The sequence below is a fragment of the Tauraco erythrolophus genome, chromosome 13, assembly GCF_009769465.1.
Source record: "Tauraco erythrolophus isolate bTauEry1 chromosome 13, bTauEry1.pri, whole genome shotgun sequence".
Taxonomy (NCBI): Eukaryota; Metazoa; Chordata; class Aves; order Musophagiformes; family Musophagidae; genus Tauraco; species Tauraco erythrolophus.
The window spans coordinates 19857286-19875348 of record NC_141477.1 but is presented as its reverse complement, the minus strand read 5'-3'; the positions used below and the strand labels follow the sequence as shown (position 1 = coordinate 19875348).

The 18063-nt window shown below is 44.0% G+C and overlaps 1 protein-coding gene across 1 annotated transcript in view; it reads left to right on the top strand.

Annotated features, from left to right (window-relative positions):
* COL4A6 (collagen type IV alpha 6 chain) overlaps window positions 1-16076 on the top strand; it is a 136193-nt gene extending 120117 nt beyond the window's left edge. Inside the window, exons 26-45 of the mRNA XM_086619911.1 lie at window positions 133-354; window positions 593-754; window positions 2773-2943; window positions 3629-3772; window positions 4049-4174; window positions 4487-4668; window positions 4937-5000; window positions 5515-5589; window positions 5997-6104; window positions 6866-6973; window positions 7396-7467; window positions 8737-8862; window positions 9215-9331; window positions 10190-10351; window positions 11321-11419; window positions 11733-11879; window positions 13591-13707; window positions 14465-14656; window positions 14889-15175; window positions 15816-16076. Of these exons, the coding sequence (XP_086476037.1) occupies window positions 133-354; window positions 593-754; window positions 2773-2943; window positions 3629-3772; window positions 4049-4174; window positions 4487-4668; window positions 4937-5000; window positions 5515-5589; window positions 5997-6104; window positions 6866-6973; window positions 7396-7467; window positions 8737-8862; window positions 9215-9331; window positions 10190-10351; window positions 11321-11419; window positions 11733-11879; window positions 13591-13707; window positions 14465-14656; window positions 14889-15175; window positions 15816-16076 (2942 nt within the window). The remainder of the gene's footprint in view (window positions 1-132; window positions 355-592; window positions 755-2772; window positions 2944-3628; window positions 3773-4048; window positions 4175-4486; window positions 4669-4936; window positions 5001-5514; window positions 5590-5996; window positions 6105-6865; window positions 6974-7395; window positions 7468-8736; window positions 8863-9214; window positions 9332-10189; window positions 10352-11320; window positions 11420-11732; window positions 11880-13590; window positions 13708-14464; window positions 14657-14888; window positions 15176-15815) is intronic.
* The last annotated feature ends 1987 nt before the right edge of the window (window positions 16077-18063 follow it).

Below are 18063 nucleotides of genomic sequence, written 5' to 3'. Positions count from 1 at the left end.
TAAGTCCATACTGAAACATTCTGCAACTTTCCAAACAACTTTTTCTTGCATGAAAATTTTTGAAATGTTGATTTTGTTAGAGATACTGTTCTGTACTACAATTGAGTTACACTTACTGTTTTTCTCTTTAAGGCTTCCCTGGGCCTCGAGGAGAGCAAGGGTCACAAGGACTTCCAGGACTGGATGGAACAGATGGTTTGCCTGGCAAAATGGGTGCTACAGGCTTAGCTGGGACAAAAGGAGCTCCTGGAGATGTATTTGGTGCTGAGAGTGGAACCCTGGGAGAGCGTGGCCGACCTGGGCTACCAGGTGATAAAGGACTTACAGGTGATCTTGGATTTCCGGGACCAAAAGGTAAACACTGATACTACTCGTATCTGGAAATATCAAACTGTCTCTCTTTCAAAAAGATTTCCTCTTTCCACTCTCTTTAAGATACTGTGTTAGCAGTGTTCTAAGCTGCTCACAGGTGGCGATTTGCTCATTTTCTATTAGAATTTAATGCAACTCAAAGGTTTTTTATTAAAACTTTTAATTAAGAGTGTGAATTTTGTTTTATTTGTTCTGTAACCTCCCACCTCTCCGTTCCCAGGGTTAGATGGAAGACCAGGCCTTCTAGGTATTAAAGGCGAACAGGGTAATCCGGGATATTCGGGTGTCCCTGGATTGCGGGGACCTCCTGGTCCTGGAGGTCCTTTTGGCATTAAGGGAAAACCAGGACCCTTGGGGTCAGTTGGCCTTGCAGGAGCACCAGGTATGTAATGTCTTCAAATGAAGACAAGTAGCCAAGCTGGACACTGCGGTGTTGAGAAAGCGTGGGAGAGATTTGGCATTTGCTAGGAGTGAGCTTCTGCATCTGGTTAGGGGTAATGGAGGGCAGAATTTGAGCCTTTCGCCTCTGACTGCTGGACGACTCCTGCCTAGGAATGTTACCCCAAGGCTTTAAGAAGTACAGCAGAAAGATAGGAGAAAGCATCTTAAATGTCTTGATACTTTTAACATCTCTGCTCTTACATGCTGGCTGTATCATTGACTAATCTTCATCTACCGTTTTCATGATGATTAATTTCTAACGTATGAGGTTGCTCGAAATGTGACTTTGATGGATTGAAAAAATATTGGTGTTCTCAGAACAAGCACTTGTCTTCCCTGTCTCTCTCATTGCTGGGGCAGAAGAGAAATTTATTTCCCCACTCTAAGGGGTAAAAAATCCACTGCTTGAGTACAGCAGTACCTCTCAAGCTGCACCAACTAAGGAAAGACTAAAAAAAGACTGTTTTGTGATAACAGCATATGCAAGAGTTGAGAACCAAGCAATGGAGGACCTAGGAATCAGTAGATAATGGTCTGTGACATAATTTGTCTGCTCTGGCAGGCAGAATGACAGTGCTGCATCACAGTGACAACAAATGAATGAAAGCATTAGTGTCATTTGAGATGAAAAACATGGAGTTTTAAAGTCTTTTTTATTTTAACGTTAACATTCCTTTTGCCTCTCTATTTTACATTTTTGGACTGTATGCCATATATGACTTTCCTTCAACTATTTTTAAAAACCTCCCATTGCTAGGATGATAAGCTCCAAGTGATTAAGTTTTTTGCAGCTGTTGCCTCTCTAAATCATTAATTTCTTTTGTACCCTTGTTCTTTCTGTTTACGTATTTTGTCTGTTTTTTCCTTCACCATGTTTCTATTCCATTTATCATCAATTCTCCATTTCTGATGTCACACTGTTTGGTTATGGGTTCTTCACATAGGCTGTCAAGGTGAGAAAATGCAGTGTAGCATAAAAGCTCATGGACTAACAACCTAGCTTTTAATGCTACAAGAATTGCATTGACTATAGGTGATACCCCTTATTATTGCTGATCAAACCAAAAGGCAAAGAACCATTGTAGTGAGAATGCTCAGACAGTGACAAAGCCTGAAGCCTGTAAGAAAATCCTTAATATGTACAGATTTTAAGTGTGTGTTGCTTTCTTGGTCTTCTTAAATAAAGCAACCATTTCATCTTTTGCTTTAAAAAATACGAAGTAGTAGCTTAAAAAATTTAAGCCCTGAGCATAACAAAGCTCGTGTATTGGGTGCTACTGCCGCAAATGCCATTTTTCAGAAGCCACCTGTTTTTTAATTCTCTTCCTCTCTTTGGATCTGAGCATTCTGTTTTCAGTGGTTTGAGCCTTTATTTAAAATTGCAAACCATTACAAAGCCTCAGCTAGAAACACTCAGAAACATTTAGAGGCAAAACAGTGCATATGGTGTTGGTTTTGTGACAGCACAACCAGAAGCTTGTTCCCTTAGTGAGCGATTTGCTCTTGAGAAATGACACTTTAACCACCAAGGTGGAATGGAAACTCACAAAAACAAGCCTCTCCAATTGATCTCTGGTTCACCCAGAGGATGGGGTAGGTAGCAGAAGCTGGCATTAATGATGCTTCCCCTTCTGGTTTGGCTGCCTTGATGAAGGTAAGACTGGTGCGCTACAGTTTAGTGTCTGGTAAAGGAGACAAAAATGGACACATCATAAGGGGTTTCACTCTTGCCAGTTGTGTAGTGATGTAGGCAGTAACCTCCTTCCTAGGTATTTTATTATTAGATGACTAATGCTTTTGCAATTCTAAGCTTTATGCCTTCTAGTAGGCTGCATGTGCCGTAAGGTCCATTTGTCATTAAAAACAATGCTGTGTTTAAAGAGTTTGGGAAGCTGTCCTCAAAATTGTCCTAGTGTTTGTGTGATACAGTCTATAAATTCTGTTCTTGTATTGATTCAGGGCTTCCTGGAGTAAAAGGCTTGACTGGGGATGTAGGTCCACAAGGCCCTGCTGGTATGAAAGGCTTCCCAGGTCTCGATGGTGCTCCAGGATCTCCTGGGGAAAGAGGATTCTTAGGGCCACCTGGGCCTTTCGGTCAAGATGGACGTCCAGGTTTCTCTGGGCCAAAAGGTACGTGTTCCACTAGGAGAATAGTCTGAGATTACGGTGCCCACAAAGAAATAACCTTGTTAATGCTGATTTTTAGGCCCAACTTGAAATATGAATGCCATATGAATTCCCAACTAGTGTTGGAATTCATTTTGCTGCCGAGTTACGAATTGCAAATGATAGATTTAATTATCAAATTGTGGTCATAAGGAGATCCATCTTAAAGACCTTGGGTGCTTATGGACAAAGGATTGTGTAAATCAAGATAGACAAGAAAATTGAAGAAATGACAAACAGCGAATGAAATTTCTAGAAGGGAGAGAATGAAGCACACACCAAATAGGAAGTGAAATTTCACAATCCGTGTGGTCGTTAAACGCCAATAGGATCGTTGGTTACTTGGAGAATTCTGCGTTATTTTAGGCAGAGAGTAACACAGCCATGGAACTGCATGTTACTCTCTAGGAAATGGATTGGGTTTTGCTCTTCAGTGGAAGCAGGACCAGGCTGTCAAAGGTGTACTGAAAAGTACTGGTTGAAAGTGTGATGAGTGGAGACCTGTGAGGTGGCCGTGCTGTGCTTGCACCGTGAAGTTTTACTCCCCAGATGTGGGTGACTGTCCAGACTCCTGCTGCCAGCTAGGTGGGTATGCAGTGTACCAGAAAAGACTAATTTTCCCTTTCTGTTTCTCAACTTTTCTGTACAGGCGAGAAAGGGTCTTCTGGCCTGCTTGGTTTCCCTGGCATGCCAGGACTGCCTGGTGTCCCTGGGGTGAATGGCTTTAAAGGAGCTCCTGGCACAGCTGGAGAAAAAGGGAGCCCTGGAGTTGTGGGACTCCAAGGTCAAAAAGGTGAGAAACGGCTGAAAGGCTTTTGCTGGCTGTGCAGCAGAGGGACTTAAGAGGCTTTTTTGAGATGTCTGCATATTTAATGATTTCTTCTAAATACTGTGTTTTTTTCTTCCTTGTGAAATACTTTCACCTGGTTGCCAAAGATGCTGAACACTTACTGGTGAATTTGCATCAGGAGATGTGGAAGTTCTGGTTTTGTCTGCCAGCTTCTAGTGTTAGACCCTTTCTCTGGTAGATTATTTTGCAAGAAGATTTCCTGACTTCTTATTTCTTCAGGTGACAGAGGTGATGTAGGTCCACCTGGTCTTCCTGTTCTTGGGCCTCCAGAACAGGCACTGCAATTCAAGGGAGACAAAGGAGATCCTGGATTAGCTGGACTTGGAGGATTCCCTGGACCTAGAGGTATTTCACAACGTGCTAGTTCATTGTCAGTATGATTGTTCAGTAACTGTGCTTATTCTCGTGAAGCATGGTCTGTCCTTTGGCAGTGCCTGCAGTATTGCTATTCTCTGTTCTGCCATTCACATTCTAGCAAGATTTGCATATGGAAATTATGAATTTTGAGAAAACTATTTTCCTTTGAAGCTCTGTTCTGCAGAGTTAGTGCCATCCCTTTCTTTTCTTTAAGGGGAGCTTTGGGTAACAGGTCAATTGGTCCAAATGAGCTGAATATCTGTATTGTGAAAGGAAATTACACTCTTTTGTAAAACCTAGGTGATAAAGGAATTCCAGGAAGCCGTGGACAGCCTGGTCTCCCTGGTCCAGTTGGGTCAGCAAGCAAAGAGAGAGGTCTTCATGGTGATCCAGGCTTCCCTGGTCCACCTGGACAGCCTGGGCTGCCAGGACAGAAGGGTACACATGGTATCATAGGATTTCCGGGAATGCCAGGAGAGAGGGTAAATACTTTCTTAAGTATCTTAATCTTCTCTAAGTGCTTTTAGGAAAATTCTATGTTCTAATTGGTACTTCTATAGCAAAGCAGCAGAAGCTGGCAGGACTTTTCCTTACAAAACTTCCAGATTGTTTTTGTTTGGCTCATACTCTTGAATGACACTTTGGATAGTATTTCTTTCTACATCTTTGCAGTCTGTTATCCCACATGACCCAAACTTGAAACAGCAAGAATAAAAAGTAAAGACTGATTTTGGTGGGGTTTTTTTTCAGGGTTCAGATGGTATCACAGGAACACTTGGATTCCCAGGACCTGTCGGCCTCCCTGGTCCAAAGGGTAAGAAATCTTTAGTAGTGTACATGGTCTTTCAGTACACAACAGTCCTAACATTCATGACTAAAATGAATGAGTAGAAGAAGTGTCTGTTGGCTCTGCAGTGACTGCCTCCAAAGTACATGTCCTCTTGTAAGGGCCTTCATTCAGACCAGTCTCAAGACCAAATACTTTATGGTTCTAAGAAAGATTGGCCTCAGCACAGTGTGAAGCATGTGGGACAGTACGAGAGGCACCCTTCTCTCTCATCTCCCTGTGTCAAAAGTGTAAAGGGCAAGATGTTTTGTCTGCCATAAATATTTGTCTTATCATGCATTCACATGAGTGAATTTGCAACCATTGCTGTTGATAAGCATTTTCAAACACAGGTACATCACTCACTGTTGTCTTTGTTTGCACCATGAATTTCAAGTATACACAAGGTTTATTTTCATAAATAATTCTGTTGAGCAGCCCTGAAAACTGCTCCCCACAGTCAATTATGGAATGGCCTCCCCACTTTGTCTTTCTTTTCCAGGTGACCAGGGAGAGTCTGTTGGCATTCCTGGCATCACTGGACCAAAAGGAGAGCGAGGGGACCCGGGGTTCCCAGGTGAAGTAGCCCTTGATTGCTCACTTCAAGAATGCAAAATTTTAGAGATTGAACAGGAGAGCATTGCCCAGTTTGGGTATTTTTGTAATCTATAAATTTAAAGATGTTAGCCCTCTCCCACAAGTGAGATTTGAGGAGTCTGGAATCCAGGTGGGGGCACGAATCTGGATGATAATGAACATGTCTGAGAACAGCCCAATTCTAGTGCTGGATTCCACTTCAGTTCTTGAGGAGGAACTTGTGACTTTGCACTGGTATTTGGCATCCGGGGAGTCCAGTCCAGGGTCCAGACCGTGGCTAAGCAGACACAACTGCTACAGTCTCAACATAATGTGTTTCTCATTCTCTTCACACCCTCCTCCAGTTTGACTTGAGCTCTAGCATGCTGTCTGGTTTTATCCTTTCAGGAGAGAGAGGCAGAGAAGGACTCAAGGGTGAACCAGGCTACCCAGGAAACACTGGGGTGAACGGGCTCAAAGGTGGCCCAGGAGATCTTGGCCAAGAAGGACCAGCAGGTACTGGACTAGGCATCAAAGTTCTGCAGTTCGTGGTGTGACTGTGGAACAACCTCACCTTGTTTCCTTAGCCGTGGTTGGCCTGTCTCAGCTGAGGCTCAAACAAGAAGGTTGACGACAGGAATTTGACACTAGTGTGTCACCTTATCCTGTCGTGACTGATCCTGTGGGTCAACCATGTGGCGAATCCTGCACAACTGAAACCGAAAGGAATTCCTTTAGCAAATTGGGAAGACCTCAGTTAGATACAAGCAGTAGCAGCTTCTTTGCAGCTGCTTATGGGCAAGGCTGCTCTAAAATTTTCCTTTGCAACACTTCTGTCTGTTCCCCCTCTAGTGCCAAATTTATCCAGAAGGATGACTGCAAGTGTCTGAGGTAGTGGTGTAACAAGCAGGCAGATTCTTGAATTGTTATCAAGATTAAAGATGGGAAAACAGTGAAAGTTGTTATTGTAATATTTTATTTGAAGAACAATTTAATTAGTTATTCAGTATGGGAACTGTTCCAGTGTGTTATTTGGTGGATGATGAAGAATGTCTTTGCTACAACTAAAAAAAAAAAAAAAAAAGCTGTCAAATACATAGTTTGATAAGTGCTATACTAGTAGTGAGGAGAGATTTGGATGTGGTTTTGATTTATCTAAATAGTAGTTTATTCACCCATCTTATGAGTTAAGTGCAGGAAAAGAAGTTGTAAGATGGAGCTGTGTACTGTTCCAGCCTGAATGTGTGGTACAGGAACATTCTTCTCCTTGTTTTTAGGAGTCCCTGGAAATGCTGGGCCGAGAGGAATCCCTGGGCCACCAGGACCTCCAGGGCAGCCAGGATCTGTCGGATTCCCTGGAGCTCAGGGAACAGCAGGACCTAAAGGTATATCTGGAGCCTGCACATGGGAGGAGAAATTGGTTCAGAAAACCAGTGTTTTGGCCAAGTATATCACAGCAGGCAGGCAGCACTCGTGTGTGTGGGCCAGCTGTGTGTGGGAAACCAGCTCATTTCTTGGCGATGTTAGTGCAGGCACCAGCTGCTAGAAATGAGCAGAGGAGTGGCTGGGAAGGGAGAGGCTCTCGCTTGGTTTGGATCACTGATGGGTGTTCACTGAGGGTGAAACCAGTGAGAGCAGTGGGAAGTTTCCACGAAGGGGGCCTGTGTGAAGGAAGACTTTACATACTGTGTTCCACTGTGTGTCAGGTTCCTCATAAATGTTAGTCTCCATGAAATATCTTATGCATTTCCACCTAACTAGATTATTTGCTTATTCACTCACTTATGTGTTCCCAATGTCTCTCCAGGGTTTCATGGATTTCCAGGTTTAAATGGTCTGAATGGCTTGCCAGGCACAAAAGGGTCTCCTGGAACACCAGGTAAAGGAAGCATGTAGTAGAATGTCATAGCTGGGGAAATGTATATATTGGTCCATCGTGAGAGCAGTGTTCCCCACAAAATTCCCCTATTTCACCCAGTTCTGGATATAATTAGAACCTGAAAAAAACCCTCAGGATAGTGAGTGTGCATGAACAAATTCTTATTCAATGCCAGTAAGAATAGGATGCAGCCTGTGGAGTGAAGAGGCTTTTCTGGTGATGGTTGTCCTTGAATTTCTGAAGGACTATGTCATTGTTGGAAGGTCAATGGAATGAAGTCACAAAACTTCCATTTCTGTTGGATATTTGATTTTAGCAGGGCAACATCAGATGCTTGCTTTGAGTTGGGCTTAGCAATGGCATCTTGCCTTACTGCTTTTCATAGCCCTCCCTTATAGGGAGCTCAAGAAAGGCATCAGTAAAATCAGAAGCTGATTTCTTTGATTAGATTCTCGATTCTGCTTTTGGGAAGCTTCTGCTTGATTTTTTCATATTTTTAACCGTATGAAATAGTCTGTGGTCCTGTTCTGTAAACACTCCTTTACTAAATGTAAAGAGGTGGAGAAAGAACTTATCAAAGAGACTTGCGTAGTTACAGTCCTCTTGTAAAGCAGCACTTAAAATTTGTGGCAAACATTTTATGCATGAAAATGGACAAGCAGTCTTCATGTGTACAACTCAAACAACAGACGTGTTTTCTTTGTTTAAAACGTTCTCTATTGGAAGGTAATGATTTACAGCATATAGATCCTCCACAAGTTTCCTATCTGAGAGAGCCGCTCAGTATTCACTCTTACGTGAGCGACATGCTGAACATCTCCCTGCAGCTTTTCCTGGGAGCCTCTGCCCTGCACCACTTGTGCCTCAGTGTGTCTTCTGCAGTAGCCTATGCAAAATGATCTCTCCACGCTGCACCATGAAGCCCACTAGATTATTTAAAGACCAGAAGCTTGAGTCTGTGTTGCATCCTCTTGAGAGACCCAGCATACAGGCTGGCAGGCAAATCCTGTCACATCCTTGTGCAAGAGCTTGTGGGAAGACCAGAGCAGTCATACACTTCTCTCTCAGCATCTTGCAGATTGTTTAAATTCATTCTGCACAGCCAGAGTAGCACTTGAGGCACCAATTCTCTTTCTGTTGCTCTACTGAAAGCAGCAGAGAGAGTAGTAAATGACTAATTTTATATTCCAACTCAGTTTGTGTAATAATTTAACTGCTATTAGGCAATTAGAATAGGCTCTCTAATCTTTGTTAACCATGTTTAATTAGGTCTGAGTGAAGCTGGACTGAAAGGTCCTGCAGGTCTGCCGGGTCCAAAGGGTGAAGAAGGTTCTCCAGGCTTGGGTAGAGGAGCTCCAGGATTCCCTGGACCAAAAGGCTCATCAGGAGACACGGGTAAATATTGATGATCTGGAAGCCCAGCAGGATGTATTGCAGCCTTGGTCAATGGGTTGCATGGTCAGCAGAATTACCAAAGAGAACTCCTGAAGCCACGGAGGTGGTTAGTAGTTTGACAGATAGATGTTAAATCCGTGATGTGGCTGTGTGTTTGAGAAACTGTTGGTTACACAGTTCTTACGGTGTCTATACCTCTCCTGAACAGAAGAATATGCGATTTTTCCCCTCGTGTAGTGAGATATCTCTTTATTTTCCTCCATATAAATGCTGCTCAGCCGCTATTTCTCTCCATGTCTGTGAAGATCACTGAAGAGCTTTGGGTACGCTCACTTTGTATTTCTTATTCTAGGTCCCCCTGGTCCTGTGGGACTGCCTGGCTTGCCAGGAACACCTGGAGCTTCTCTTCCTTCTGATATACGTGGGAGACCTGGGGATGCTGGTCATCCAGGAACTGATGGGAGTTCAGGTATGAAGAGAGGCCTCTTAAGGAGAGTGGACTAGCTAAGGAGATTCCTGTTTCTTTACGTACTTCCTTTGAAGAGCTCTGAGGGGAAATGACTTGGATGAGTACTGTCACTTTAATAACCTGGGGTTTAGATCAGGGATTGAGAATGAGAAGATCTGTTTTCAATTCCTGCTATTGAATCCTCATTTGATACAGCCTGTTACTAAAGCTCTCTAGATCCTTTTCATTTCACCTGTTGTGGTACTGAAGACAGATTTGGGCACTTAGGTAGGTACTTAAGTCCAGCATAGTATGTCTAAATTTGGAAACAGCTCTTTTTTGGACTGTGGTTTCTGCAGCTGCAGTCATAGGCTCCGTGGAAAGTTTAGAAGTATCCTGTGTGAGCTGGGAGGCAGCAAAGCTTCATTGCCACTTAGAGGTACATAAGAGGCACTTGCCACAGGGTCGACAGCAAGTATAGTTGGAAAGATTTGTCATGATGGCATTGGTAACCACTCAATACCTCACAGCCTTCACAGAGGCTGAGATTCTAAGCTTTTCCCTGACCAAGGATTTGAAGCCACTGCTCTCATTCTCCTAGGGGATGTCTGAGTCACCAGGCTAGCTACCAGGTGGGGCAAGGGCTGTGCTCAGGCCCAGAATTTGAAGCAAAATTACTGTGGTTAGAAGGATTTAAAAGTTTGAGACCTAAAGGGGATAAATGCAGGTGGGGTTTGATTCTTTTCCTTTGGGAGGAGGACACCCGTGGAAACATAGACACCAAACAATGACCGTCCCCTAGAAAGACAAGCTGGGGTTAGCCCCAGCGTTGTCTTTTCCCCAGGAGGGGATTGTGCTATTTGCCCCTTTTGTTTCTAGGTCTTCCAGGTCTTCCAGGACCACAAGGGCCCCCCGGCCCAGCTTCTGACCAAGGTGACACAGGCAATCCAGGTTTCCCTGGTGTTCTTGGCTTGCGAGGCATTAAGGGTGACGTGGGACCCACTGGTCCAGTTGGACTCCCTGGAGCGTCTGGATTCAAAGGTAATCTTACCTTGACAAGGTCTGAGTGTGGTTTGACAGCTGTCACCTTGGCAGTATGGATGGCTATCATGTGGTTAGTGTGACTGCTTTGAAACGAATCCTCGTTCAGGTGTGAGTATGGCTGAGTTTGTTGTCTAAGTCTTGCCTTTTGGCCCATGCAGGTTTTACCTACTGACTCCAAAGGCAGCAAAGTGAGGCCAGCTCCAGGTGCTCTTCAGTGTGTCCCTAAGGATTTCTTTTCTCTTTGCTTTTCTTTTCTGAATAGACGATGTCCACATGCAATGATGCTGTGCTTGTCAACTACAGTTATCCATTTGCATATCTGTGTGTTGTTCTCTCTTGTCTAGGCAAAGACTGGAGATGCTGTTTCATCCCACCTGTCACGTATGCTCAGAGGCATAGTGTGGTGGATTCAGGTCTCCACAAGAGGCTAAGAGGAGTTAAGAGATCTTGTTCTGGGCTGAGGCAGGGAGCAGGTTGCTCTCTATTTGGTCTCTGCCAAGCAGAGACTAGAGGGCAGCTGCAATCAAGCACTCTTTTATCAAGATTTCAAAGAAACCGCACAGCTCAAAAGCCAGGAAAGGATGGAGAACCATTGCCAGATGAAGAACTGTGTGCTGTCTTTGTAGGCTGGCAGATCCTCATCCCTCTGTGTTGTGCATAAAGATGGATTCCAGATAGAAAAGATGTCTACTCCCCAAACACTTTCTCTGGGTTACCCAAGGAAGGGGAAGAATACTTTCAATAAAGTCTAATTATGCAGGAGTGGAAATTCTTGTCTTGAGGCTCTGCAGCCATTCTGGACATCAATATGGGCACAGAGTTCCTTAAGGGTCGTGGTCCTCTCCATCTCAGGGCTGAAATGCTGTTGCCATTGCTGCCATCAGTGTGTTTCTCAGTGCCCCAGCTGTGGTCAGAATCAGGACCCTATGCTTAGCTGCTGAGGTCTTTAGCTGTGTGTCTTTGCAGGTGTAAGAGGGGAGCCTGGCCTCATGGGGATGCCAGGGAAAGATGGGCCTCCGGGGGATCCTGGTTACCCTGGGCTGAAAGGTGAAATGGGCCGTCGAGGTGAGTACTGGAAGATTTGGAAAGCTGTGCTTTATTGCACATGGTTTGGGCTGGGGGAAATTTTAGCGCTCTGTAAACGGGCTTATTTGGGGGACTCTTAGTTTCTCAGAGACTGAAATAAATTAAGAAAAGCTTGATGTACCACTCTGTACAAAGGTACCCAGTGCTGATGTACCAAGGCAGTCTTAATTTAGCATCCTTCTCCTTTGTGTCAGTATTATCATAAATCTCAGTATTATCATAAATCTCAGTATTATCATAAATCTGTGAATTTTTTGGGAAATATTTACTCTGTTGTTTGCACTACGTGCAGGTGTCCCTGGCCAACAAGGGGCTCCAGGTATAACCCCACAGCCAGAAGAAGTCACAGCCCCTGCAGGCTTACCTGGTCTGCCAGGAATTGATGGTGTCCCTGGCTTTGATGGAGATCCTGGATTCCAGGGCCCAGCTGGAAAACCAGGTAAAAAGTACACTCAGATCACTGAAATGCTGGCCTTCTGGAAGAACAACACTGCTTTCTCAAATGCATTAAGAAGCTTTACAGGTTTTTCTAATAAAGGAAACAATTTCAGCAAAATGTACACAAATATCATGTTTTATTATTATTAGAATGTATTTTGATAAATTCTGTTCATGCATTTTTATAGTGTCTTTTAATTAGGTTTCCAGAATTAGGTGGAGCAGCCTGTGATTTGGCTGATACGATACCAGCTTTGGTACTAGCAGCTGGAGTGGTCACGAAAATGATTCACCACTGAGAATTACTTGAATTGTCAGTGAAATACTGTAACTGGAGAAGTGCTGGGAACTTCAGCCTGCACCGCTGTGGTTGATAGTGTTTGGCAAAGCACCTTTGGTGGGTCCTGCACCAGTTGAATCTCCTAGGCCCAGCAAGTCCCCGTGATTCCTTTCTTAGCACTGCCATTTAGGCAATTTTTAAGCGTTAATATTCTCTTTTATTCGTGGAAACTCCTAGAGCAGGAACATCATTTAGCACCACTCCTGTCTAGATACTATCCTGAATCCCGTCACAGTGAATTGAGCAGTGTTGGTTCCTGGCTTCCTGTTGTCAGTTCCTAAAGTGAATAAACATGCAGGGAGTAAAAGCTGAGAGAGACTTTCCTAATACTGGTCAGACAGTCGGGGAACAGACGCTGCAGAGCAGCGGAAAGAGAGAAGTTCATTGGCAAATTACCCCTATTTATACTATTTTTAATCCTCAATCTTTACAAAAGTTGTGCAAATGTACACCCATCTGTTTCCCAGGCACGTGTTTCTTTGTACTAACATTAACCTTCCACCTTACTGATCATATGCTGGTGTCCAGCTCTGTGCAATTGCAAACACCTTCTGTCTCTCTGTCCTCTTCTGTTACACTTCAGCTGGTACCACCCTAAGCACTTACTTTATTGTTGGTTTAACCAGTCCGTGCCAGACCTTTCTGCTTTGGGTGGGGACATTCCTGAATGGATTCTGAAGGTCCACAGGAAGGCACCTCCTCTTACATCCCTCTAAATCCTAAGCCTTTATATTTTGAGCACCCTTCACTGCCCTGAGACTTTTTAAAGATTTGTCAGTCAGATGCTCGTCATCGAATATCAGGGGTGGAGGGGAAAGGTGAATTTAGTTCAAGTCGATGGCTCTAATTTTACAAAATACTTCGTCTGAACATGGAGGCCAGTTTTCTGCTTTGCAAAAAGGGTGAAATCAAACACAAGAAATTGCTTTGAGTCTTAAGCAAGAGTTCAGCAAGGTAGCTCAACTTTCTTCAGCTTACAACAGCTGGACCGTTAAACCAGGGGATTTTTATTTTCACAGGGGCAGGAATCTTGCAAGACAGAGATGAGAAGAGTTCACAGACTTCCACAGCCATCAAATGGAAACCTGAGACTTAGGTCCAACGTGGCTTCAGGCTAAAATCAGTAGATTCTTCCAGATCTCAGTGCTGTGTTTTCAGCCTTGTCTAATGTTCAGCTGCACCCCTTGATCCTTTAGCAGACAATCAGATCACGTGGCATCCTGTATGGAGTTAGTTGTTTGCAACCACGGCTGTTAAAGAGTGATCTCTCAACAGGGCTACTGACATCGTATTTCTCCTCTGAAATGTGATTGCAGGAGTGAAGGTGTTAGTATGAGGAAATAACGATAATAATAATAGTATTTAATTTCAGGTACAAAAGGTCTGCCTGGAAGATCTGGTTTGAAGGGACGTGATGGTTTACCTGGATCACCTGGCATAGCTGGGGATCCAGGACCTTTGGGTGCCCCGGGACCACAGGGATTTGAAGGTAATTTTATGATTTGGAGGGCACAGATCAGAAAGAAGCAATCAGTAGAACTCGTTTGCCTACAGGTTCTGCAGAGACTCTCCCAACACCCAATTACCTTAGGAAGACCAGGGGACGTACACGGTCTTGTGTCTTGTATCTGCAATGAAGTACATTTAATCTTCAGTGAGGAAAATTATGTCACGTGTCATTGTTGTCTGTCAGTGCTGGTGTTTCCCTAGGTACAATTCTGAACATCTTTTGGTTTTAATGTTTTGTGGATGTGAAAGTCATCTCGATCTAAAAGAGCAATATGGTATTCATCATGAACACAGCTGTGAGGTTGGACAGTAGAGGAGAAGCACAGTGCAAGAGAGGTTTGGCTTCTGCCAGAGATTTGTTGTAGAACTTTTGGCCTCTGTGTCGAAGGAATATCATCATGAAGAGCACTTTAGCAAAAATGAGTTTATTAGGTTTTGGTTCGTACTTTGAGATCCTCAGAATTACCATACTGTGAGATACGTGCTAACACATTGGTGCCAGAGTTGTTGGGCAAAGAAAGAAGATTAAATGAGGTAGGGAATGGGTGGGTGCTGCTGTGGAACAGCTGCTTTTGGAACTGATGAGTCCAGTTAGTCGTGTAACAACCATCGAAACTTGGGCTCCTCCTTGTGCGAGACTGACATAGACACAATGACAGCAATGCCAAAACTGCATCTAGAACCAGCTGATGTCCACACTGCAAATTACTAACAGTGACTCCTTTTCTGTCTTCTAGGTGTTGCTGGAAAGCCGGGCTCCCTCGGTTTGCCGGGAATGCCGGGTCGGAGCGTGGGTGTTGGCTACACTTTAGTGAAGCACAGCCAGTCAGACCAAATCCCGCCTTGTCCCATAGGAATGAATAAGCTCTGGGATGGCTACAGCTTATTGTACGTGGAGGGGCAGGAAAAGGCACACAACCAGGATCTTGGTGAGCTGATGGAATTCTCTCAGGCGTAGACAATGTAGGCCAAAATCCCATCTCAAATGAGCAATCTTCATTGGTACTGCAGGTGGTTGTAGTAGAGGTAACGGAATCTGCTTGGCCAGAATCTGTACTGGGAGCAGCGTCCCTTGTGCCATCCTCCACCAGTCGTGTCTGGTGTGTATGAGTTGGAGCATTCGGCAGATTATTGATGTGACCACTTCTCCAATTTTCCCAGGTTTTGCTGGCTCGTGTTTGCCCCGCTTCAGCACCATGCCTTTTATTTACTGCAACATCAATGAAGTGTGCTACTACGCCAGCCGAAATGACAAGTCCTACTGGCTCTCCACCACTGCTCCCATCCCCATGATGCCGGTGGACAGTGCTCAGATCCCACAGTACATCAGCCGTTGCTCAGTGTGTGAAGCACCTTCCCAGGCCGTGGCTGTGCACAGCCAGGACATCACCATCCCACAGTGTCCCCTTGGTTGGCGCAGCCTATGGATAGGATACTCCTTCCTTATGGTAAGGATACTATTGCTAATGCAAAGGCAGCTTTAAACGTCTTCCAGTCTCCTCTTTGATTAAGTGACTGAGACTGTATTCTATGAGTTGCTTGCAGGACACTAGAGCCCTGTGGCTTCTTGCCCTAGCGTGTCTCCTCTTTTCAGCTGGCCTGCTCTAGGCTTCCTGAGCTCGTTCCCGTTTAGCTGCCTGCCTCACCTGTCCTGCTGAAGCTCAGCAGTAACATGGATGCAGTAGTTCTGTATTGCCAGATACTCCTTGTTCTTCAAACCTTTAAATGTGAAAATGCCAGTTAAGCTACAGCATTGTCTTAATCCTCCCTCTTAGTGGAAAAAGTAGATTTTCCATTGCACTCTCTTAGAAGCTCATTAGTGTAAGATCGTTAGAAAAGTATGAAGTCAGCATTATTGTTTCCAGATTTTCCCAGCTTGCAAGTCCATTATACCAGGACCGTATATTCAGCCTAAGGACATTCCTTTGCTTCTTCACCTCTAGCCCTGACTCAAAAAAAAAAAAAAAGCAGCCAAGGTATAATTGTGGCTGCCTGTTTAACTCCTTTTAACAATGGAACTGGAGGACTCCCCTGTTTACCTCCCATTCTGGTCCTTCGAAGTCATTTAAACTGGCATCTTTATTTCAGCACACTGCAGCTGGTGCAGAAGGTGGAGGTCAGTCCCTCGTCTCACCTGGCTCTTGCCTGGAGGATTTCCGTGCTACTCCCTTCATTGAGTGCAACGGTGCTCGGGGAACGTGCCATTACTTTGCAAACAAATACAGCTTCTGGCTGACGACGGTGGAACCGTCGCAACAGTTTGTCAGTGCTCCTCCCTCCGAAACGCTGAAAGCGGGACAGCTCCGAACCAGGGTCAGCCGCTGCCAGGTGTGCATGAAGAACTTGTAGTAACAAGGCAGTAACATTAAGTCTTTGCTGCCTAAGACTAGACATCACTGATGTGAAGAAGGAGAAATTCTAAACCTGTTTAGTGTGTGGTTGATGGGTGAATCAAGACAGCCAGAATTCTACAGAAATGGAGTGTCGAGTCCAGGAGTTTGACTGCACAGAGAGGAGGGAAAGACCAGTGCTCTGAAACCTTTTTTTTTTTTTAATGGAACATGGTGCTATGCTTTTACTTCAAAGGTGTTTTTTTTTTTTCCCTCATTTATGGCTACCTCAGAAAGTCTCTGTGAGTTCCTTATTCCGACCAAAGAGTGACTGATGTCTCACATTACACCACTCCTCTGTCCAAGGCACATGCCAGTCATCAGGAGAGACTTTTCAAAGTAATGCTTCGTTAGTGTCTTTGCAAACAGTTTTCGGTCTAGTGTAAGGGAACGAAGACTCATTCTCCTGTGAAATACAGAGCTAGCTAAAATTCACCAGTGTGTTGTGGGCGACGTAGAAACACTAAGCATTAATGGTTGATAACTGACTTCCAGATTAATTGGTTTTGCTTTGCTTATTAAGCAGATGGGACGTTCTTTCCTCCAGTGACAGGAAATCAATTCTAATCCAGACTCTCATCCGTGGTTGACTTTAAAGAGCTGCCCCAGTGAAAAATGCAATTTTTGACGTGAAGATGAATCCAAAACACTTCTAGCATTTTTCATAGCTTTCTGTTGAAACATATTTCAGGTAAAATGTCTACTTCAAGGTTCGTGCTTATCTTCTTGCAGTCAAATGATGTGCAGCCACCGGAAACATTTCATTACTACGAACGTAAATTCTCTTTCTGAGGTAGCCTTGGCACACTCGCTCTGTAATTATTCAAGCTGTGTGTATCTGAGAAGTAGAGGCTTTACTAGATGGCATGCAAGCTTATGCAGACACAGATGTAAGCAGTTATGGGATGTGCATTTTTTACTTCTACAGTCACAATGTGTCATATATGGGAATTCTTCCTCTGGGCTTTGTTTCCGTTAGTTTTAAAAAAAATGTATTTCTAGTGTATGCACTGTTCAACTAGTCACACTTTCCTTCAGGGCTTAATTAAAGAGAAGTGCCACTAATTGTAGGATCCTTGTATATTTTGAAGGAAAGCCATGAAACAGGTATGCCAACATCCATAATGAATTCATTATTTGGGCTAAAGTTACTGTTATCAACTTCTCTGGAGTAGAGCATACGAAATCCTGATTTATTGACATTCCAGGACATTCGAAAAAACGGCCTTGCCAAAACACCATCACGGCTTAAAAATCTTTAAGACAAAATTGTTCAGAAAATTATTATTAATGCTAGACTGAGACATTGTTTTAAAGTATTCTTTCCTTCCTGGGCTCTAGGGCTCTAGCTCTTTTCAGCAAAGTACTTAAGAACGTGCATACTTTTGAGCAGATATTTTCACCTTTAATGATTATTTACATGCATAATGGCATACTGTCTTCCCAGACCGTGGTCAGAGAGCTCTCTGTGTTCTGGGGCTGAACCACACTGGAGATGAGCACGGAATTTGTGAAGAACAATCTAGTCTTTCATTTAACTTGTTCCTAATTGTGGAAGTCCTGCAACTGCTTTGGATGTGTTTTGCAAACATCTTTTAAGGCATTTCAGTGCTCCTGAGTGGCAACCCTTTTATGCAGAATTCAGCCTACTTTGCTGTCCCAGCACAGACAGATCCCGTTGCATTTACATCTTGGGTTATGCAAACGCCGCTGTAAACCCGAGTGCACACAGTGCCGCTCACTCCTTTTTGAAAATTTGTGCAAATAGCTGGCAAACTACAAGGAATTTTCGAGCCGTTGGGCTCCCCTGGTGCTATAAAAAGGTGTGTCAATCAGGTGTGTCTACAGGGACTTGGCTTTATTTTTGGACACGGACACATGCAAATACAATTACCATTTTTTCCAGGATGAGAGCCTCACGCATTTTAAGCACCACTATCTTTAGG